This window comes from Anomaloglossus baeobatrachus, chromosome 2 (assembly GCF_048569485.1).
Source record: "Anomaloglossus baeobatrachus isolate aAnoBae1 chromosome 2, aAnoBae1.hap1, whole genome shotgun sequence".
Lineage (NCBI taxonomy): Eukaryota > Metazoa > Chordata > Amphibia > Anura > Aromobatidae > Anomaloglossus > Anomaloglossus baeobatrachus.
In genome coordinates, this window is record NC_134354.1 from 651,361,785 (window position 1) to 651,385,684 (window position 23,900).

The window sequence follows — 23,900 nt, forward strand, 5'->3', positions numbered from 1 at the left end:
CTTTTCTAAGCCCTGCACACAATTTACTTTATTTGAAAACTCTGTAAGGGGTAGTCGGACCCCTGGTAGTGAAGGAGCGGTTTTTCCCCCCTGAAGACGCCACAGTAGTATGGTGGCAAATTGTAAATGTTGATGGTAAAATGTTACCTGTCATAAACTGTTTCCCCACTAGGTGCCAGTGTAGAGCAGTGGTTCCCCTGGTAACAGTGGCAGGGAAGGAAGGGGCAGGGCAGCCTAGGTGGGGAAGGAAGGGTTCTGAATGCAGAGTCCAGTGTGCAGTGAGATGTGAGAGGCGAGCAAGCTCGGTCTGAGGTGACTGGGCAGAGTGTGGGAGTGAGACGAGGCAGTCAGCCTGAGTGAGTACTCTTGGCTAGAAAGCAGAGGAAACCCATGAGAAACGGTGGAAGAGTTGGGACTAGTCCGGAGCCGGTGGTGTGTACTAGAGTGGAGTGCAGCTATCAGGGGGATAACAAGTGGCCCCTGCAGGCGAAGGTTAGTGCCCTGACAAAGAAGTAGAGAGGTGAGAACTTATCCAGAGCCGGTAGTGTGTGCTGGATCTGCCCTACAGTAAATCCGGGTTAGAGCGCAGCTACTAGGGGGTTAACGTATGTCCCCTGCAGGCAAAGGAAAGTGCCCGTAGAGAAAAAGGAAACCGTTTTCGTAGAAAAGGACTTGTAACTTGTAACATACTAAAGTAAGCCTGCTGCAAACAGAAAGATGGAAGCTTTGTTAAATAAAACGGTGTTTGGTTTACCCGCTGCCTGCAATTGTCTCTTTCCTGACAGTGAAGAAGGAGCTGGAGAGCACAGAAAGAACGCTGTCATGAATGGGCCCCATGCATCCACACTCTGCCCCAACAACACACCTGTCTTACTAGTGACAGCCGGGCCGGGGGTCAGCCTGCGGCCCACAAGGCGAGGGGACCCGACTACACCCCCTGAGGCGCCCCCTGCCCCCGTTACAACTCCGTTGAGTTTTCCTCTACAGCTAATGTCTATATCTGTTTTTTTTCTTATCTTTACTCAAATATGATATCTTGGAAGACTGCAATGCCGCCCCAGATGACATCCAGTTTCAGAGGGGGAATAATAGAATCTGTGGAGAAGTGACTGTTAGGCCATCCTCCTGAGATGTCCCTATTAGAAGCCCCTCAACAAAACATCACAGATATAGAGAATCGTATATTGGGGAAAAAGGAATTTAAATTATTTTTTTTTTTTACAAAAGTTAGGTCTGAAAAATTGATATTTACACGAGGTATTTTATGTATCGGTTAACCACTTTAGGCCCTGTGCACACTGCGTTTTTTGCTGTGGAACTGCCGCGGCTTTTGCTGCAGAAAAGGTATGGTTTTTGTTCATAACCTTTCTGCAGTCCTTCCCCAGCAAAATCTATGGAAAAACCAAAATACTGTGCGCACACTGCGTTTTTTTTCTGCAGCAAAAAAGAAGCAGCATGTCACTTCTTTTCCGCAGGTACCTACAGTTTTTGCCATAGATAATGGTTAAAAAACAACATGGACCAACCTGCGGAAAAACCGTGGGTGCGGAATTCTGCCAGAGGGTGCAGTTTTTTCTTAAGAAAAGCAAATTTCCCAGTGCGCACAGACTCTTAAGGCTATCACAAGGTACAGCTGCTGTAATTGAAGGAATCTGATTCTAATGGAGTTTTATAAACCTGACAAAAGGAAAACCGAGGAGACATCCTTAAAGGCAAGGTGTCGCGGATTTATATAATCAAACAATGATTACTTGTAACATAAAATGCAGTTATGTTATCTGGCTTTAAATAAAGATGTCTTTCAGTTGTTATAATGCTGGAAAGCGGACAATGGGGGCTGCCATTTTACATTCCAAGTTTTAGCACGACAGTGCAGGCTCAATTTACAGCACCTCATAGGCATAGGGGAGAGTAGTCGGATTCCGACCCCTTTAGTTCTATTACAACTGAAATGGTAACGCCTATGTGGGCTGCCCAATTCACAGCCGTGGGTGTGTTCTGCAGCCTTTTTTCCATAGCCCACGCTTTTGGCTGAACTGCATTTTTCCCCTACAGCCAGGATCTGAAAGAGCAAGCAGTACCATCCTAACAGATCCTAGAACAGTAACATTACCGACAGCTGGAGCGGCGTGCAGCAGTGGATTACCATCTCCAATGACACCCCCTTCCCCCACCTCCGCTCTCCCCCCCACCGCCGGCGTCCATGTAGCAGAGCTGTGTGTTTGTTTGTGTGCCTGTATGCAAAGCATGTGAGTACCGGCGCCCCTCCCCCCGCTGCCGCTGCTACTGTCTCCACTGACACCCACCCGCTCCCCCTCTAATTTTGTCCTATGTGATACTGTCTGCTGAGCCGTGTATCTAATCCTCTCCTGTGTGATACAGCAACTCAGCAGACAGTATCTAATTCTATCCTGTGTGATATTGCCTGCTGAGTTGCTGTATTTATACCTATCCTGTTTGATACTATTTGCTGAGCTGTGTATCTAATCCTCTCCTATGTGATACTGCTTGCTGAGCTGTGTATCTAATCATCTCTTATGTGATACTGCCTGCTGAGCCATGTATCTAATCCTAGCCTGTGTGCTACTGCCTGCTGAGCTGTATCTAATCCTATCCTGTGTAATACAGCAACTCAGCAGACAGTATCTAATCCTACCCTGTGTGATACTGTCTGCTGAGCCATGTATCTAATCCTATCCTGTGTGATACCCTCTGCTGAGCTGTGTATCTCATCCTCTCCTATGTGATACTGCCTGCTGAGCTGTGTATCTAATCCTCTCCTATGTGATACTGCCTGCTGAGCTGTATCTAATCCTATCCTGTGTGATACAGCAACTCAGCAGATAGTATCTAGTCCTACCCTGTGTGATACTGTCTGCTGAGCCATGTATCTAATCCTATCCTGTGTGATACCCTTTGCTGAGCTGTGTATCTAATACTCTCCTATGTGATACTGTCTGCTGAGCCATGTATCTAATCCTAGCCTGGTTGATACTGCCTGCTGAGCTGTATCTAATCCTATCCTGTGTGATACAGCAACTCAGCAGACAGTATCTAATCCTATCCTATGTGATACTGCCTGATGAGCCGTGTATCTAATCCTATCCTGTGTGATACCCTCTGCTGAGCTGTGTATCTAATCCTCTCCTATGTGATACTGCCTGCTGAGCTGTGTATCTATTCCTCTCCTGTGTGATACCCTCTGCTGAGCTGTGTATCTAATCCTGTCCTGTGTATCTAATCCTATCCTGTGTGATACTATCTGCTGAGCCTTGTATCTAATCATGTCCTGTGTGATAGTGTCTGCTGAGCCGTGTATCTAATCCTATCCTGTGTGATACTGTCTCCAGAGCTGTGTATCTAATCCTATCCTGTGTGATACTGTCTGCAGAGCTGTGTATCTAATCCTATCCTGTGTGATACCCTCTGCTGAGCTGTGTATCTAATCTTGTCCTATGTATCTAATCCTATCCTGTGTGATACTGTCTGCTGAGCTGTGTATCGAATTCTATCCTGTGTGATACTCCTGCTGTCCTTGGTGACACTTTATACATTTCTGGTCACCAGCAAAATGGCTCTGCAATGTGTCCCTACATTTCATTCTCTGTTATCCTTTGGAACACCCAGAGGGGGAGGTGACATCATACACAGGAGAGCAGACTCCGCCCACTTTACTGCAGCTGTAATGTGAGCTCGCTCTACAGTAGGATTTTTGTAGGATTTCAGCAGCTGCTCCACCTAGTGTTTAACAGTGGAAAATATCAAACTTTATTTTTTTTTATATTTTGCTCAATTAAAAACAAATAATATTTAAACAAAACATTAAATCATTGATACTTTACATTTTTTCAGTTACTGAATTTTTTTTTTTTTTTGGGACGACACCTTCCCTTTAATAGAGACTATAATGTCTACTTTTCCAAAATTCTGGAAGGACAAATCTGCCTTATTGTCCAGCAGCGATTCACTTTCCCCTTTTCCCTTTTCCACTGTATATATTATTCAGGAGGAAATTTCCTGCTGTCAATTTTGATAAATACATGGAAACTAAAACAGTAATAATTGCAAAGCAGCTAGACACAATTTTCATGCAGTAGAATGACATGGGGGTCATATTTACCAATTATTTAACATTCTAGGTGAAAAAGCTTTTCCATTGACATTCAATAAAAATAACAAGAGTAACTAGGGCTTTTATCAATACCTGTAGAGGAACAAACAGCAAGAAAATACCGAGGTCTGCGGTTTCGGAAGCTACATACCCATCTATTTTATAAGTGACCTTCATGTTGTGTCCGAGTTCTGGTAAATTCACAAGGAACCTAGGAGCAAGAGCAAGGAACAATTCATACAGTTCCATATATCAGCTACTTAAAGAGGTTTGTCAGGGATAAATAAAAATTCCCAACAGGCGTTCATGCTGTAAAATAATAAATGATGCTATACTCCACTGGTTGAACCCCCCTGGTTTCAGCATTGGCTACACTCTGGTGCTCTCGGTGGAGATGGATGTCTCATTGTGGTCATGTGACAGTTATAACCAATCACGGGCCTAGAGCAGTCATGTGCTGAAGATCGAGACATCATCACTTTTTGATCATTGGGGTTCAGGTGCGAAGACTCCTACCAATCGCTTGTTTTGAAGCTTTTGCCCCTTTGTTTTAGCAATTTACAGATTGATAAAAAGTCTACACTCCTACTATAAAATTTGTGCTCCCCTCTTCAATGATAGCTGATCAAAACCAAACAAAAGGCCGCAGGTCAGTGCTTCTAGCCCTTCCTTTTAGTTTTCGGCTGGGGTCTCAGAAACCAGAGTACCCCCAATGATCAAAACTTTGTTAAACTTATAGCTATCATTTAATGTAAGAGGTCAGCCAACCAGAATTTATATACAGCGCTGTCATATTAATCCATTTCAGGGCGACCAGTGTAGGCTGAAAACATTGTAACCAGAGACCAAAAGTCAATGGACTACTAGTAAGGTTCTGTTCAGTAATCAATTCATCTTTTGGATCAGTTTTGCCATAACAATGTAACGTGGCGCGGGGTGGTAGTCGTGGGTGAGGCGATAGTCTTCCGCGCCCCGGCACGCTACATGAAAATGGAGGTCCTGGCTGGGTGTGTGGTGGTTCACTCCGGAGGCTATATGCATTAGCAGGTCGCATGTTGCTGGTTGTTTTGGCCGGCCAGGACCAGATGGTACAGCTCATTGAGGGAGACCACAAGTTCATGAAAAATATAATTTTACTGAACATTAACTTTGTATCAACAACGTACATAAGATGGCGGACACAAATCTTCTTGCACATTTCAATATCACAGAGGATCATTAAGCACATTCTTCACTTTAGTTGTTCCAACCTCCATTAGTCCTTTTCTTCCTTTCACTTCCCAGCCTAGTGCCACATCACAGTCCTTGTAGTCATTCTCCTCCTCAAGCAGTTCCACGTCTCCTAGAGGGGTATCGCCAATATGGCTGGACTGAGCTATAAGCTACTGAAGACGCCTCAGGAACACTCCCTTAAGACACTCACTTCATTCCTTGTCCTGCTGTGTCTTGCACCAGGACCCGTCTCTCTCTGTCACTCGTTCCTTCTGTCAGTGCACTGACCCGACTCCACTAGTTCACTCTGTGACATGGTAATCTCCTTCTCTTTCTCAGTTGTTCCCTCTTTTCCTCGGTCACACTATTCTATGTAATGGTTTCCCTCTCTTCAGGACACCCACATCATGCGGCTCTGCTGCTCCTCAGACCTGAGGTCTGCTCCTGTCACAGGCTGGGCCCTAACTGACGTTTCCACAGCAACCGTTTCTCTCCCTCAGCAGTAGCTCTTTCGCTATTGGCTAATCCTAGAATCCCAACTGTCACCTGTCTGTCACCGGGCAGATTTAACTTTTCAGCTGCATACATATAACACTAATAATACCTTATTAAGCATTATACTACATAACATTACACCTTATACCAATACACATACTATACATTACATCTTCAATACTGCTACCCCTCTACATAGTAACATTCTCTACTCTGCTACATCTTATACATTACAATACCTTCCACTATACACTTTATATCTTATCACATATGTATATATTTAAGAACACATTTGGTGTCTTCAGGGGTAGGAACTCGACCACCATCTTGCAACATGTCTTCCATTTCCCTACTTTCCGTCTGCTATCTTATTTTTGTAGAATACATAAACGTAGTGTGCACAACATTTTGATTGTCTGAAAAAAAGTCAATTTCATCCAGCAAAGAAGATCTTTTTTTTTTTTTTTAAAACATTGATGTCTATGAGAGGAATATATTGGACTGTCATTGGTTAATGGATCTATTTTTTTAGCACTGTGCATGCCCAAAACACTAGAAGTGATCAGAGATGCAAACTAGAGAAAGGAGCCGAGAGCAATCAGTACAAGCAATATAGTGGTTACCGGAGAAGTGCCCAGGCAATTGGCTTCATCTCCACACGTGGCACCGATCACCAGTATCAGGCACGTTGTTTGCCTAATGTAGCAGAGTTACAATGGCCCATATAAAGAAGGGAATTTTGTTTACTTACCGTAAATTCCTTTTCTTCTAGCTCCAATTGGGAGACCCAGACAATTGGGGTGTATAGCTATGCCTCCGGAGGCCACACAAAGTATTACACTAAAAGTGTAAAGCCCCTCCCCTTCAGCCTATACACCCCCCGTGCTGCCACGGGCTCATCAGTTTTGGTGCAAAAGCCCGAAGGAGGAAAAAATTATAAACTGGTTTAAAGTAAATTCAATCCGAAGGAATATCGGAGAACTGAAACCATTTAACATGAACAACATGTGTATACAAAAACAGGGGCGGGTGCTGGGTCTCCCAATTGGAGCTAGAAGAAAAGGAATTTACGGTAAGTAAACAAAATTCCCTTCTTCTTTGTCGCTCCTTATTGGGAGACCCAGACAATTGGGACGTCCACAAGCAGTCCCTGGGTGGGTAAATAATACCTCATAATAGAGCCGTAACGGCTCCGTCCTACAGGTGGGCAACTGCCGCCTGAAGGACTCGTCTACCTAGGCTGGCATCTGCCGAAGCATAGGTATGCACCTGATAGTGTTTCGTGAAAGTGTGCAGGCTCGACCAGGTAGCCGCCTGACACACCTGCTGAGCCGTAGCCTGGTGTCGCAAGGCCCAGGACGCTCCCACGGCCCTGGTAGAATGGGCCTTCAGTCCTGAGGGAACCGGAAGCCCCGAGGAACGGTAAGCTTCGAGAATTGGTTCCTTGAGCCCCCGAGCCAGGGTTGACTTGGAAGCTTGTGTCCCTTTACGCTGGCCAGCGACAAGGACAAAGAGTGCATCCGAGCGGCGCAGGGGCGCCGTACGAGAAATGTAGAGTCTGAGTGCTCTCACCAGATCTAACAAGTGCAAATCCTTTTCACATTGGTGAACTGGATGAGGACAAAACGAGGGTAAGGAGATGTCCTGATTGAGATGAAAATGGAATACCACCTTAGGGAGGAATTCCGGGTAGATCTTGGCGGACGTTGGTTTCCTAGCCTGTCTCATAGTGGCAAAGACCTCTTGAGATAATCCTGAAGACGCTAGGATCCAGGACTCAATGGCCACACAGTCAGGTTGAGGGCCGCAGAATTCAGATGGAAAAACGGCCCTTGAGACAGCAAATCTGGTCGGTCTGGCAGTGCCCACGGTTGGCCGACCGTGAGATGCCACAGATCCGGGTACCACGACCTCCTCGGCCAGTCTGGAGCGACGAGTATGACGCGGCGGCAGTCGGCCCTGATCTTGCGTAACACTCTGGGCAACAGTGCCAGAGGAGGAAACACATAAGGAAGCCGAAACTGCGACCAATCCTGAACTAAGGCGTCTGCCGCCAGAGCTCTGTGATCTTGAGATCGAGCCATGAATGTTGGGACCTTGTTGTTGTGCCGTGACGCCATTAGGTCGACGTCCGGCATCCCCCAGCGGCAACAGATCTCCTGAAACACGTCCGGGTGAAGGGACCATTCCCCTGCGTCCATGCCCTGGCGACTGAGAAAGTCTGCTTCCCAGTTTTCTACGCCCGGGATGTGAACTGCGGATATGGTGGATGCTGTGGCTTCCACCCACAGCAGAATCCGCCGGACTTCCTGGAAGGCTTGCCGACTGCGTGTCCCACCTTGGTGGTTGATGTAAGCCACCGCTGTGGAGTTGTCCGACTGAATTCGGATCTGCTTGCCTTCCAGCCACTGCTGGAACGCTTTTAGGGCAAGATACACTGCCCTGATCTCCAGAACATTGATCTGAAGTGAGGACTCTTGCTGAGTCCACATACCCTGAGCCCTGTGGTGGAGAAAAACCGCTCCCCACCCTGACAGACTCGCGTCCGTCGTGACCACCGCCCAGGATGGGGGTAGGAAGGATTTCCCCTTCGATAATGAGGTGGGAAGAAGCCACCACCGAAGGGAAGCTTTGGTTGCCTGAGAGAGGGAGACGTTCCTGTCTAGGGACGTCGGCATCCTGTCCCACTTGCGTAGGATGTCCCATTGAAGTGGACGCAGGTGAAACTGCGCGAAAGGGACTGCTTCCATTGCTGCCACCATCTTCCCCAGGAAGTGCATGAGGCGCCTCAAGGGGTGTGACCGACCTTGAAGGAGAGATTGCACCCCTGTCTGTAGTGAACGCTGTTTGTCCAGCGGAAGCTTCACTATCGCTGGAAGAGTATGAAACTCCATGCCAAGATATGTCAGCGATTGGACCGGTGTCAGATTTGACTTTGGAAAATTGATGATCCACCCGAAACTCTGGAGAATCTCCAGAGTAACGTTGAGGCTGTGTTGGCATGCCTCTTGAGAGGGTGCCTAAACCAGCAGATCGTCTAAGTAAGGTATCACTGAGTGACCCTGAGAGTGGAGGACCGCAACTACTGTAGCCATGACCTTGGTGAAAACCCTTGGGGCTGTCGCCAGGCCGAACGGCAGTGCCGCGAACTGAAGGTGTTCGTCTCCTATGGCGAAGCGCAAGAAGCGCTGATGCTCTGGAGCAATTGGTACGTGGAGATAAGCATCCTTGATATCGATCGATGCTAGAAAATCTCCTTGGGACATTGAGGCGATGACGGAGCGGAGGGATTCCATCCGGAACCGCCTGGTCCTTACGTGTTTGTTGAGCAGTTTTAGGTCCAAAACAGGACGGAAGGACCCGTCCTTCTTTGGAACCACAAACAGGTTGGAGTAGAAACCGTGACCCTGTTGCTGAAGAGGAACCGGGACCACCACTCCTTCTGCCTTCAGAATGCCCACCGCCTGCAGAAGAGCCTCGGCTCGCTCGGGAGGCGGAGATGTTCTGAAGAATCGAGTCGGAGGACGAGAGCTGAACTCTATCCTGTAACCGTGAGACAAAATGTCTCTCACCCAACGGTCTTTTACTTGTGGCAGCCAGGTGTCGCAAAAGCGGGAGAGCCTGCCACCGACCGAGGATGCGGTGTGAGGAGGCCGTAAGTCATGAGGAAGCCGCCTTAGTAGCGGCACCTCCGGCGGTCTTTTTAGGGCGTGATTTAGACCGCCATGCGTCGGAGTTCCTCTGATCCTTCTGCGGCCTTTTGGACGAGGAGAATTGGGACCTGCCCGCACTCCGAAAGGACCGAAACCTCGACTGTCCCCTCCTCTGTTGGGGTGTTTTTGGTTTGGCCTGGGGTAAGGATGTTTCCTTTCCCTTGGATTGTTTGATGATTTCATCCAATCTCTCACCAAACAAACGGTCGCCAGAAAATGGCAATCCAGTTAAGCACTTTTTGGAAGCCAAATCTGCCTTCCATTCCCGCAGCCACAAGGCCCTGCGTATTGCCACCTAATTGTCGGCTGCAACCGCCGTACGGCTCGCAGAGTCCAGGACAGCATTAATAGCGTAGGACGCAAATGCCGACGTTTGAGAGGTTATGGACGCCACCTGCGGCGCAGACGTACGTGTGAGTGCGTCAATTTGCGCCTGACCAGCTGAGATAGCTTGGAGTGCCCATACGGCTGCGAATGCTGGAGCAAAAGACGCGCCGATAGCTTCATAGATGGATTTCAACCAGAGCTCCATCTGTCTGTCAGTGGCATCCTTGAGTGAAGCTCCATCTTCCACTGCAACTATGGATCTAGCCGCAAGTCTGGAGATTGGAGGATCCACCTTGGGACACTGAGTCCAGCCCTTGACCACGTCAGGGGGGAAAGGGTAACGTGTATCCTTAAGGCGCTTGGAAAAACGCTTATCTGGACAAGCTCGGTGTTTCTGGACTGCCTCTCTGAAGTCAGAGTGGTCCAGAAACATACTCTTTGTACGCTTGGGAAACCTGAAACGGAATTTCTCCTGCTGAGAGGCTGACTCCTCCACTGGAGGAGCTGAGGGAGAAATATCCAACATTTCATTGATGGACGCAATAAGATCATTCACTATGGCGTCCCCATCAGGAGTATCAAGGTTGAGAGCGGCTTCAGGATCAGAATCCTGATCAGCTACCTCCGCTTCATCATACAGAGAGTCCCCTCGCTGAGACCCTGAACATTGTGATGATGTCGAGGGGATATCATAGCGAGCTCGCTTAATCGGTCTGGGGCTGCGGTCCGTGTCAGAGACCTCACCCTGGGATCCATGAGACACCCCGGGAGGACATTGCTGTTCCAACTGAGGGGGACCAGGGGGCAATGATTCCACAGTGCCCCTGGCTTGAGATGCCGGCCTGGACTGCAAGGCTTCTAATATATTAGCCATAGTCTCAGAATGTCTTTCAGTAAAAAATGCAAACTCCGTCCCTGTCACCTGGATAGTGTTAACAGGTGGTTCTCCCTGGGCCACCCTTAGCAGAGGCTCCGGCTGAGAAAGTGCCACAGGGGCCGAGCATTGCACACAATGAGGGTCAGTGGAACCTGCCGGCAGTATAGCCGTACATGCTGCACAGGCAGCATAGTAAGTCTGTGCTTTGGCACCCTTGCTATTTGTGGACGACATGCTGTTGTCTCCTCTGAGCAATACAGGAGGGTATATAGACAAAAATCAACAGTGCACCATACAGTGTAAAGTATAGTCTATAATCATATAATCTATAAGTACACTTCTGCACTAGTGGGGCCAGCATGCGCAAAGCGGTTGTGTGGGCACCAGAAATCCTGCCTGGGTCTCCCTGAGCTTCTGAGAGGAATGGCTGCCGGCGTCCTGAGGAGAGGAGGGAGCCGTGGGCGTGACCCAGAAAAGTGCGGGAACTGGTGCCCCACTGTGCAGAGTGAGGGGGGTGGAGTATGCAAAGCATGCTCCAGCCCTCAGTGCTGCCGTCCTGTACAGCGTCCCGCCCTTCCCCTGATTGGCAGGGCTGGGGGCGGGAAGAAAACGAGACTAGGCCGCAAAAGCCGGGGACTCGAGTTATAAGCGCGGCCGCCGTATAAGCGCGGTCGGCGCGGAAGTCCCCGGCGCACTAACAGTCCCAGCCGCGCCGCAGTGATAACCATGGCAGCGGCGGTCAGCGCGGCAGTCCCCCTACACGAACAGACTTAGCGACGCTGAAGTGTGTAATGGCACAAACGCAGTCAGCGCTGCTGTCCCCGGTGCACTAGCACACCCAGCAATGCTGGAGTGTTGCTGTGCGCGGTCCCCACGGGGACACAGAGTACCTCAAAGTAGCAGGGCCATGTCTCTGAACGATACTCGGCTCCTATCCAGCATGGTCCTCAGGAGCTGTGGATGGAGCACGGTCTCCTGTGCCTGGAGACCGAAAGGATCCCACTTCACCCAGAGCCCTAAGGGGGATGGGGAAGGAAAACAGCATGTGGGCTCCAGCCTCCGTACCCGCAATGGATACCTCAACCTTAACAACACCGCCGACAAGAGTGGGGTGAGAAGGGAGCATGCTGGGGGCCCTGTTATGGGCCCTCTTTTCTTCCATCCGACATAGTCAGCAGCTGCTGCTGACTAAGCTGTGGAGCTATGCGTGCATGTCTGACCTCCTTCGCACAAAGCATAAAAACTGATGAGCCCGTGGCAGCACGGGGGGTGTATAGGCTGAAGGGGAGGGGCTTTACACTTTTAGTGTAATACTTTGTGTGGCCTCCGGAGGCATAGCTATACACCCCAATTGTCTGGGTCTCCCAATAAGGAGCGACAAAGAAATATCATTTCAAGCAATTTTCAAATTATCTCCAAGAGCATCTGTCTTCACAAACCTATAGCTATTCTCTACTCACCGGGCCCCCACAGAGAACTGTGTGCTGGTCTTTATTACCAAGGGTCTCCTGCATGGACGTGCCATGATTGGTTGCTTATATACAACGAATGATCTGATATAAAAAAAAAATAAGTAGATTAAATAAAGATACACACAAGGCTCCCTGCTGGAATCAAAGAGAAAGCGTAAAACATTGTGCAAAAGGGAGCAGTTTCAGTTCAGAATGACTATGTAGGGTGTTAAAGATTGGCTGAAAATCTACAAAACCTTTGGTTAACAAATGCCCGTCTATTAGTCAAGGATCTCCTGGTAGGTTGTAAAATGTTTCTCAAAGGCTATATACACACGCTGCGTTTTTTTGCCATGTTCTTACCACGTTTTTTGGTGCAGTTTTGTTGTCATTTTAACTTCCCAGCAAAGTCTATGAATTCAGATTTGCTGTGCGCACGTTGCAGTTTTTTGTCTGCGGTTTGTCACAAACGTCTGAGAAATAAACTGCAGCATGATCTATCTTTTTGCGTTTTGTCCCTGCGTTTCTCACTAGTGATGGCAGGACTTGCAAATTAATCACCCGCAGACTCGGGTCGGGGGGGGATTGATCCCCGGTATCTGGCCGAATGCCGAAATCCATATAATATGGGCATCAGAATCCGGGGCAAAGGGGTAGGAGCAAGTGCTTCGTACTCCCAGATAACCGGTGCGACTGTCACACTACTACCGCACCCTCACTTTCTTCTTTCGGGGCCACTCATTAGGCTCGTACATATTCACTGCTTCCCCCGCCCACTGGCATCTGTGATTGGTGGCAGTCAGACGCACCCCCACGCTGAGTGACAGCGTGTCTGACGCTTCCAATCACCGACCCAGTCTGCGGATCTATAGCGTACAGTAAAAATACATGAATAAAAAAATTGGCGTAGGGTCCACCCATATTATGATATCTAGCACAGATAAAGGCCCACAGCTACAGGCTACAGCCCCAGCTATGCATTCATCTTGGCTGTGTATCTGTATCAAAATAGGGGGAACTGCATGCGGCTTTTTACTTTTTTTATTAATTAAATAAAACAAACAATTTAAAAACCGGCGTGCAGTCTCCCCGCCAGACGGCTAGTATTCTCGGACTAGGGAGACCCACGATTATTGGGAGCCCCAGCCAAAAAATAGCAGACTGCAGCTGCCCAGGAATGTCACATCCATTAGATGCGACAACCCCAGTACTTTACCTGGCTCTTCCCGATTGCCCTGGTACAGTGGCAATCAGGGTAATTAAGGCGTTAACGGCAGCCCACAGCTGCCACTAGCCACTAAGCCCTAGATTAGTAATGGGATATGTCTATGAGACCCCCCCCGACCACCAATCTACAGAAGACAAGGATGGGCACATTACTACAGGAGACAAGATGGGCACAATACTAAAGAGGACAAGGATGGGAACCTTACTACAGGGGAGAGAATGGACAAATTACTAGAGGTGACATGGATGGGCACATTACAACAGGATGGGGAAAAGATGGGCTCATTACTATAGAGCACAAAGATGGGCACATTACTACAGGGGACACAACAGGTATATTACTACAGGAGACAAGATGGGCCCATTATTACAGTAGATATAGATGAGCACATTACCACAAGTGACAAGGATGGACACATTACCACAGGGGACATGAATGAGCACATTACTACAGGGGATAGGATGGGCACATTATCATGACTGCTGGGACTAGGGGGAGAGGAGATAATCGTAATCTACTCATCCCCTCGCCTCCAGCAGTCATTATCCAATCAAATTTTGTTATTTGAGCTATAAATATCACAAAATTATGATTTTTTTGAAAAGTGACACACCACCCGAGTTAGGCTCGTTTTTGGTTTTTTTTACAAATTTTGACACACCAAGCTCAAAAGGTTAGCCATCGTTGATAAAGGGGAACAATTACCTCTCTTGATCTAGATTCAATGCTTGTCTTGATACATCCCAGAACTTTACTGGCCTTTTTAGCTGCAGCACCACACTGTTGGCTCATGTTGAATCTGTAATCTACTATTATGTCCAAGTCCTTTTCCCCTGTGCTATTCCTTAGTTCCATTCCTCCCACACTATATATGCTTTTTACATTTCTTTTACCCAGATGTAAGACTTTGCATTTGTCCCTGTTAAACACCATTCTGTTTGCCTCGGTCCATTGTTTGAGTCTGTCTAGATCCTTTTGAATATGCTCTCTTTCCTCTCTAATGTTGGCTACTCCTCCTATCTTAGTATCATCTGCAAATTTCCCAATAATTCTGTTGTCCAGATAATTTTTAAAGATATTAAACAGGACTGGGCCCAGGACAGAGTCTTGTGGCACCCCGCTTTTAGCTTTCCTCCAGTTAGATGTGTATCCATTTAGTATTACTCGCTGTGCATGATCATTAAGCCAGTTGTGAATCCATTTAACCAATTTTTTTGTCGATTCCATAATTGATCATTTTTTCAATGAGGATGTCATGTGATACTTTATGGAATGCCTTACTGAAGTCAAGGTATACTATATCCACAGCATTCCCCTGGTCGAACCACTCAATAAGACAGACACTCCCCACACACAGACTGCTATATGTACAGGACAAAGGACCTCATGGCAACCTCCCTAAACATTACGATGCCCCCACAGGTTACCCCCAAACAATGTGCTGATTCTCACAGCCATACCCCATGCACTATGATGGACCTCATAGCTCTCCCTCCTCACACACAATATAGCCTCCGCCTAAACACATAGTAGGATGACCCCACATCCCCCCCATCACACACACAGTATAGTACACCTTCACAGCTCCCCACACACAGTATGATGGGCCCCACAGCCACCCCTGTACACCATATTATTATTATAGCACCATTTGTTCCATGGCACTTTACTAGTAAAAAGGGGTATACATAACCGGGACAAGTACAATAATCATGAACAATACAAGATACAGACTGGTATAGCAGGATAGAGGACCCTGCCTGCGAGGGCTCACAATATACAGGGGATAGGTGAAAATACAGTAGGTAAGGGTAGAGCTGTGGAACAGTGGACTGAGGCCTATTTCAGGTTGTAGCCTTGTCGAATGAGGTAGGTTTTCAGGTTCCTTTTGAAGGTTTCCTCGGTAGGTGAGAGTCTGATATGTTGTGGTAGAGAGTTCCAGAGTATGGGGGAGGTGAAATCTATGCGACTGTGGGAAGAGGAGCTGAGAGAGGAGTGGAGAAAGCGATCTTATGAGGATCGGAGGTTGTGTGTAGGTATATACCAGGAGAGTAGGTCACAGATGTATGGAGGAGACAGGTGGTGGATGGCTTTGTATGTCATGGTTAGGGTTTTGAACTGAAGTCTTTGGGCAATGGGAAGCCAGTGAAGGAATTGGCAGATTGGAGAAACCTGGGAAAAGTGAGGGGAGAGTTGGATTAATCGGGAAGAAGAGTTTAGGATAGATTGGAGGGGTGCAAGAGTGTTAGAAGGGAGACCACAGAGCAGGAGTTTGCAGTAGTTGAGGCAGGAGATGATGAGGGCATGCACTAGTGTTTTTGCAGAATCTTTGGAAAGGAATGTACGGATCTGGAAATATTTTTGAGTTGGAGTTGGCAGGAGGTAGACAGGGCTTGGATATGTGGTTTGAAGGTGAGGGTTAACATGAGGCAGTGAGCTTACAGGACTGGTGAGAGTGGGCAGTCATTGACTCTGAATGGATAGGCCTCTTTGGCGGGTTGAAGGAGATGGGAGAAAGATGATGGAATTCTGTTTTGTTCAAGTTAAGTTTAAGAAATCGAGAGGAGAAAAAGGATGAAATAGACAGACATTGTGGTATTCTGGTTAGTAAGGAGGTGATTTCAAGTTCAGAGAGATAGATCTGTGTATCATCAGCATAGAGATGATACTGAAAGTCATTGGACTCAATGAGCTTTCCCAGGCCGAAAGTGTAGACGGAAAAAGGAAAGTCCAAGAACTGAACCTTGGGGAACTCTAACAGATCGAGAGCGAGATTCTTAGGTAGTGTGAGAGTGGGAGATGCTGAAAATCCAGTCAGTTAGTTATGAAGAGATCCAAGATAGGGCCAAGTCTGTGATGCAAAGAAATGAAAGAATCTATGTTGAAGGCAGAGGACAGGTCCAGGAGGAGGACAACAGAGTAGTGTCGCTTGGCTTTGGCGGTTAGTAGTTCATTGGTGACTTTAGTTAGGGCAGATTCAGTGGAGTAATGCGGTCGGAAGCTAGATTGTAACAGGTCAAAGAGGGAGCAGGAAGAGATGTTGGATGACAGTTCAATATAGTCATGCTGTTCCAGTAGTTTTGAGGCGTAGAGGAGAAGTGATATGGGACGATAGCTAGACACAGAGGTTAGTGCAAGGCAGGGCTTTTTGAGGATGGGTATGATCGAGGCACGTTTAAAGCATGAGGGGAAAACACCGGTTGTTCGTGCTAGGTTGAAGAGATGGGTTAGGGTTGGGATGAAGACTGTGGTGAGGTTGAGGATGAGATTGGACAGGATCAGTTAAGTGCACAGGTCGTGAAATGTGCTCTGGAGAATAGAGAGGAAAGTTTCTCTTTCGTAATGGTGGAGAAGCTGGTCTTGGAGGAAGAGGGATGAGTATTTAGGATGAGGGGCTGTAGGACAAAGCTATCTCTGATATTGACAATCTTCTGCTTGAAGAATGTGGCAAAGTCTTCGGCTAAGAAGAAAAGGAGAGGGAGGAGGTGTCAGGGGACGGAGGAGTAAATTGAAGGTGTTGAGTAGCTGTTTAGGGTTGTGGGACAGGGAGGATATGAGAGATGAGAAATAGGTTTGTTTTGCAGCAGTGAGTGTGGACTAGTCAGGGTCGGTTTGTGTGTGATGAAGTGCTGTAGGAATGGGATCTCTCCCATCTCCGCTTAGCAATCCTGGAAGCCCATCTCAGTTCTTTAGTCAGGCTGGTGTGCCAGGGTTGCCTGTTGACTGTGCTAGTTTTGGTATGCATGAGAAGTGTGTGGGGGGGGGGGGGGGGGTTATCGATTCCAGACCTGCAGCTATTGTGGTATGATATAAAGAGTCAGAAGCATCTGCATCGTGTAGGTAACCTAGGTCTGTGAGAGGGAAAAAGCGACTCAGAGAGTGAATGTAAATCAAGGTATTTGAGATTTCTGCAAGGGTGTGTAAGTTTATGGTGTGGGAATAGTGCACTTGGAAAGGAGAGCGAAGAGACTTTAAGTAGGTTGTGGTCAGACATGGGGAGAGGTGAGTTAGAGAGGTTAGATAGGGAACAGACGTGGGTGAAGATGAGGTCCAATGTGTTGTCATCTTTCACGAGCTGAACTTTAACCAGGCTTTCCCTCGTTGATGAGAACATAAAACTGCTTAAGAACCAAGAAATGGAAAATTAATTCAAAATAGCACAGTTCAATTTCTATGTACGTTTGTTAAAGAGGAAATCAAAACAGTGTTCTAATAATCAATGCTTATAGATTTACCTCTTTAGAAGACAAAGCAGCATTTCACGCAGTCTTTCCTGTAGTCTTGGAGGGTCAATTTTCAGGGGGTCTCCTTGATAAGATACTTGTGCTGAAAGCTCACTAAGATTTTGTAGAATACGCTTCAAGTTGAAAAATACTGTCACTGTCCTTGTCACCCTAAATTATAAAAGAGAAAAGAGTGGTTAATTTATTAAAATGGATTTCACAATACAATTATTAACCCCTTAATGACGGTCGATATGCCTCCCAAAGGTGGCCATTAAGAGGCCCTATTCCTCAGTGTAGTTTTTTAATGGCACTGAGAAATAAGTGAATAGCACCCCCAGCAGGCAAAAATTTCAATGGTGTCAGCGTATATAAAAGCTAAATGATGCTGTCAATTGCACTAGAGGCAGAAGAAGGGAATTTTGTTACTTACCGTAAATTCCTTTTCTTCTAGCTCTTATTGGGAGACCCAGACGATTGGGTGTATAGCACTGCCTCCGGAGGCCACACAAAGCAATTACACTAAAAAGTGTAAGGCCCCTCCCCTTCTGGCTATACACCCCCAGTGGGATCACTGGCTCACCAGTTTTAGTGCAAAAGCAAGAAGGAGGAAAGCCAATAACTGGTTTAAACAAATTCACTCCGAGTAACATCGGAGAACTGAAAACCGTTCAACATGAACAACATGTGTACCCGCAAACAAACCAAAAATCCCGAAGGACAACAGGGCGGGTGCTGGGTCTCCCAATAAGAGCTAGAAGAAAAGGAATTTACGGTAAGTAACAAAATTCCCTTCTTCTTCGGCGCTCTATTGGGAGACCCAGACGATTGGGACGTCCAAAAGCTGTCCCTGGGTGGGTAAAGAAATACCTCATGTTAGAGCTGCAAGACAGCCCTCCCCTACGGGGAGGCAACTGCCGCCTGCAGGACTCTTCTACCTAGGCTGGCGTCCGCCGAAGCATAGGTATGCACCTGATAATGTTTGGTGAAAGTGTGCAGACTCGACCAGGTAGCTGCCTGGCACACCTGTTGAGCCGTAGCCTGGTGTCGCAATGCCCAGGACGCACCCACGGCTCTGGTAGAATGGGCCTTCAGCCCTGATGGAACCTGAAGCCCCGCAGAACGGTAGGCTTCAAGAATTGGTTCTTTGATCCATCGAGCCAGGGTGGCCTTAGAAGCCTGCGACCCTTTGCGCTTACCAGCGACAAGGACAAAGAGTGCATCCGAACGGCGCAGGGGCGCTGTGCAGGAAATGTAGATTCTGAGTGCTCTCACCAGATCTAACAAATGTAAATCCTTCTCATACCGATGAACTGCATGAGGACAAAACGAAGGCAAAAAGATATCCTGATTAAGATGAAAAGAGGATACCACCTTCGGGAGAAACTCCTGAATGGGGCGCAGCACTACCTTGTCCTGGTGGAAGACCAGGAAGGGAGCCTTGGAAGACAACGCTGCTAGCTCAGACACTCTCCGAAGAGATGTGATCGCTACCAGAAAAGCCACTTTCTGTGATAGTCTAGAAAGTGAAACCTCCTTCAGAGGCTCGAAGGGCGGTTTCTGGAGGGCAACTAGTACCCTGTTCAGATCCCATGGATCTAACGGCCGCTTGTACGGGGGAACTATATGGCAAACCCCCTGTAGGAACGTGCGCACCTTAGAAAGTCGTGCTAGACGCTTCTGAAAAAAGACGGATAGCGCCGAGACTTGCCCTTTAAGGGAGCCGAGCGACAAACCTTTTTCTAACCCAGATTGGAGGAAAGAAAGAAGGGTAGGTAATGCAAATGGCCAGGGAGACACTCTCTGAGCAGAGCACCAGGATAAGAATATCCTCCACGTTCTGTGGTAGATCTTAGCAGACGTGGGCTTCCTAGCCTGTCTCATGGTGGCAACGACCCCTTGGGATAAGCCCGAAGACGCTAGGATCCAGGACTCAATGGCCACGCAGTCAGGTTGAGGGCCGCAGAATTCCGATGGAAAAACGGCCCTTGGGACAGTAAGTCTGGTCGGTCTGGTAGTGCCCACGGTTGGCCGACCGTGAGATGCCACAGATCCGGATACCACGCCCTCCTCGGCCAGTCTGGAGCGACGAGTATGACGCGGCTGCAGTCGGATCTGATCTTGCGTAGCACTCTGGGCAAGAGTGCCAGAGGTGGAAACACATAAGGGAGCCGGAACTGCGACCAATCTTGCACTAGGGCGTCTGCTGCTAGAGCTCTTTGATCGCGAGACCGTGCCATGAAGGTTGGGACCTTGTTGTTGTGCCGGGACGCCATTAGGTCGACGTCCGGCCTTCCCCATCGGCGACAGATTTCCTGAAACACGTCCGGGTGAAGGGACCATTCCCCTGCGTCCATGCCCTGGCGACTGAGGAAGTCTGCTTCCCAGTTTTCTACGCCGGGGATGTGAACTGCGGATATGGTGGAGGCCGTGGCTTCCACCCACATCATAATGCGCCGGACTTCCTGGAAGGCTTGCCGACTGCGAGTCCCTCCTTGGTGATTGATGTATGCCACCGCTGTGGAGTTGTCCGATTGAATTCGGATCTGCTTCCCTTCCAGCCACTGCTGGAAGGCTAGTAGGGCAAGAAACACTGCTCTGATTTCCAGAACATTGATCTGAAGGCTGGACTCCTGCTGAGTCCACGTACCCTGAGCCCTGTGGTGGAGAAACACTGCTCCCCACCCTGACAGACTCGCGTCTGTCGTGACCACCGCCCAGGACGGTGGTAGGAAGGATCTTCCCTGTGATAATGAGGTGGAAAGGAGCCACCACTGCAGAGAGTCCTTGGCCGTCTGGGAAAGGGAGACTTTCCTGTCCAGGGATGTCGACTTCCCGTCCCATTGGCGGAGAATGTCCCATTGAAGTGGACGCAGATGAAACTGCGCAAACGGAACCGCCTCTATTGCCGCCACCATCTTCCCGAGGAAGTGCATGAGGCGTCTTAAGGAGTGCGACTGACTTTGAAGGAGAGCCTGCACCCCTGTCTGTAGTGACCGCTGCTTGCTCAGCGGAAGCTTCACTATCGCTGAGAGAGTATGAAACTCCATGCCAAGATACGTTAGTGATTGGGTCGGTGACAGATTTGACTTTGGGAAGTTGATGATCCACCCGAACGCCTGGAGAGTCTCCAGTGCAAAATTCAGGCTGAGTTGGCATGCCTCCTGAGAGGGTGATTTGACCAGTAGATCGTCCAAGTAAGGGATCACAGAGTGTCCGTGAGAGTGCAAGACTGCTGCCATGATCTTGGTGAACACCCGGGGGGCTGTCGCCAGACCAAATGGCAGAGCCACGAACTGAAGATGTTCGTCTCCTATCACGAAGCGCAGAAAGCGTTGGTGCTCCGTAGCAATCGGCACGTGGAGATAAGCATCTTTGATGTCTATTGATGCTAGGAAATCTCCTTGGGACATTGAGGCAATGACTGAGCGGAGGGATTCCATCCGGAACCGCCTGGCGTTCACATGCTTGTTGAGCAGTTTTAGGTCCAGAACAGGACGGAAGGAGCCGTCCTTTTTTGGAACCACAAAGAGATTGGAGTAAAATCCTCGCCCCCGTTCCAGAGGGGGGGACAGGGATCACGACTCCTTCTGCTCTTAGAGAGTCCACCGCCTGCAGCAGGGCATCTGCTCGGTTGGGGTGTGGGGAGGTTCTGAAGAACCGAAGTGGAGGCCGAGAACTGAACTCGATTCTGTACCCGCGAGACAAAATGTCTGTTACCCACCGGTCTTTGACCTGTGACAGCCAAATGTCGCAAAAGCGGGAGAGCCTGCCACCGACCGAGGATGCGGAGGGAGGAGGCCGAAAGTCATGAGGTAGCCGCCTTGGAAGCGGTTCCTCCATTTGCTTTCCTGGGGCGTGAGTGAGCCCGCCAGGAATCTGAGCTCCCTTGTCCTTTCTGAGTCCCTTTGGACGAGGAGAATTGGGGCTTGCCCGAGCCTCGAAAGGACCGAAACCTCGACTGCCACTTTTTCTGTTGAGGTTTACTTGCTCTGGGCTGTGGCAAGGAAGAGTCCTTACCCTTGGACTGTTTTATGATTTCAGCCAATGGCTCACCAAACAGTCTGTCTCTAGATAATGGCAAGCTGGTTAAGCATTTTTTGGAACCAGCATCTGCTTTCCAGTCCTTTAACCATAAGGCTCTGCGCAAAACCACAGAATTGGCGGCCGCCATAGAGGTACGGCTCGTAGATTCTAGGACAGCATTGATAGCATAGGTCGCAAACGCAGACATTTGCGAAGTTAGGGACGCCACCTGTGGCACTGCTGGATGCATGATAGCATCCACCTGTGCTAAACCAGCTGAAATAGCTTGTAGTGCCCACACGGCCGCGAATGCTGGAGCAAACGACGCGCCGATAGCTTCATAGACAGATTTCAACCAAAGGTCCATCTGTCTGTCGTTGGCATCTTTAAGTGAAGCGCCATCCTCTACTGCGACTATGGATCTAGCCGCAAGCTTGGAAATTGGGGGATCCACCTTTGGGCACTGGGTCCAGCGTTTGGCCACTTCAGAGGGAAAAGGATAACGGGTATCCTTAGAACGTTTAGAGAAACGCTTGTCTGGATGAGCGTCGTGCTTCTGGATTGATTCTCTGAAGTCAGAGTGGTCCAAAAAAGCACTTAATTTACGCTTGGGATACAGGAAATGGAACTTCTCCTGCTGTGCAGCTGCCTCCTCTGCAGAAGGGGCTGGGGGAGAAATATCCAACAGTCTATTAATCGCCGATATAAGGTCATTAACCATGGCGTCACCATCAGGGGCATCCAGATTGAGAGGGGCCTCAGGATTAGAATCCTGATCACCGTCCTCAGTCTCATCACAGAGAGACTCTTCTCGCTGAGACCCTGAGCAGTGTGATGACGTCGAGGGTCTTTCCCAGCGAGCTCGCTTAGGCTGCCTGGGACTGTCATCTGAGTCAGAGACTTCAGCTTGTGATGCTTGAGACCCCCTTGAAGTACGGATTAGTTCCAACTGAGGGGGACCAGAGAGCATAGCCACAGCAGTGTCCATGGTCTGAGGAACTGGCCTGGCCTGCAAGGTCTCCAGGATTTTTGTCATAGCCTCAGACATTTTATCAGCAAACACTGCAAAGTCTGTCCCCGTCACCGGGGCAGGGTTCACAGGCGTCTCTGCCTGGGCTACCACCACAATAGGCTCTGGCTGACGAAGTGCCACTGGGACTGAACATTGCACACAATGTGAATCATTGGAGCCTGCCGGTAGATCAGCCCCACATGCAGTACAAACAGTGCACACAGCCCGTGCCTTGGCAGCCTTGCGTTTTGCGGATGACATGTTGCTGCCTCCTCAGAGCAGTACAGGGTGTCCAGCCAAGAAGCGACCTTACAGTGCAACTATATATATATATATGGTACCAAGAAAAAAGTACACTAATATATCACTGAGGCACTAGTGGGGCCAGCACTACTGTGCAGCTTACCGCCCGCTTAGGAGCGGTGTGTGGTCGCCAGAAATCCCTCTAGTCTGGGTCTCCCAGAGCCTGCTGCCTTTCCCCAGCCAGATCGCATGTGTAATGGCTGCCGGCGTCCTTGTGGAGAGGGAGGGCGGGCCCTGGGCGTACACCGACGAAGAGCGGGAAGTCTGCTTCCCCCTGTGCCTAGTGAGAGGGCTGGAGCATGTAAATAAAGCTCCAGCCCTCGGCGCTGCCATTGAGCAGCGTCTCTCCCCTACCCTGATTGACAGGGTGGGGGCGGGAACGAAGCGGCGCTAGGCCGCAGAAGCCGGGGGCTAAAGTTAGAAGCGCCGCCGCCGTAAAAGCGCGGTCGGCGCAAAGCCCCCGGCGCACCACAAGTCGCAGCTGCGCCGCCGCTCCAGGAGCGGTCGGCGCAGTAGTTCCCAACACACAACGTCACTCAGCAAAGCTGCAGTGACCTAACCCCCAGCGTACAGCGCCACTGTCCCCGGCGCACTACAACGCTCAGCAACCCCTGAGAGTGTCCGTGCCTGCCGGGGACACAGAGTACCTGAAAGTTGCAGGGCCTTGTCCCTGAACGGCACTCCCGCTCCCAATCCAGCAGGTTCTATGGGTCTGTGGATGGAGCCCGGCCCCAGGGCTTGGGGGCCGGCAAGATCCCACTTCCACAGAGCCCTCCAGGGGATGTGGAAGGAAAACAGCATGTGGGCTCCAGCCTCTGTACCAGCAATAGGTACCTCAACCTTACAAGCACCACCGCGGGTGAGAAGGGAGCATGCTGGGGGCCCTATATGGGCCCTCTTTTCTTCCATCCGATAGAGCCAG

The 23,900-nt window shown here is 49.1% G+C and overlaps 1 protein-coding gene across 2 annotated transcripts in view; it reads right to left on the reverse strand.

Moving 5' to 3' along the window:
• STAT2 (signal transducer and activator of transcription 2) overlaps positions 1 to 23,900 on the reverse strand; it is a 180,978-nt gene that overhangs the window by 79,528 nt on the left and 77,550 nt on the right. For both annotated transcript variants that reach the window (XM_075337007.1, XM_075337005.1), the window contains exons 9-11: positions 17,650 to 17,808; positions 12,196 to 12,288; positions 4,263 to 4,322 (exon numbers count right to left, since the gene is read on the reverse strand). In XM_075337007.1, coding sequence (XP_075193122.1) covers positions 4,263 to 4,322; positions 12,196 to 12,288; positions 17,650 to 17,808 — 312 coding nt within the window. The remainder of the gene's footprint in view (positions 1 to 4,262; positions 4,323 to 12,195; positions 12,289 to 17,649; positions 17,809 to 23,900) is intronic.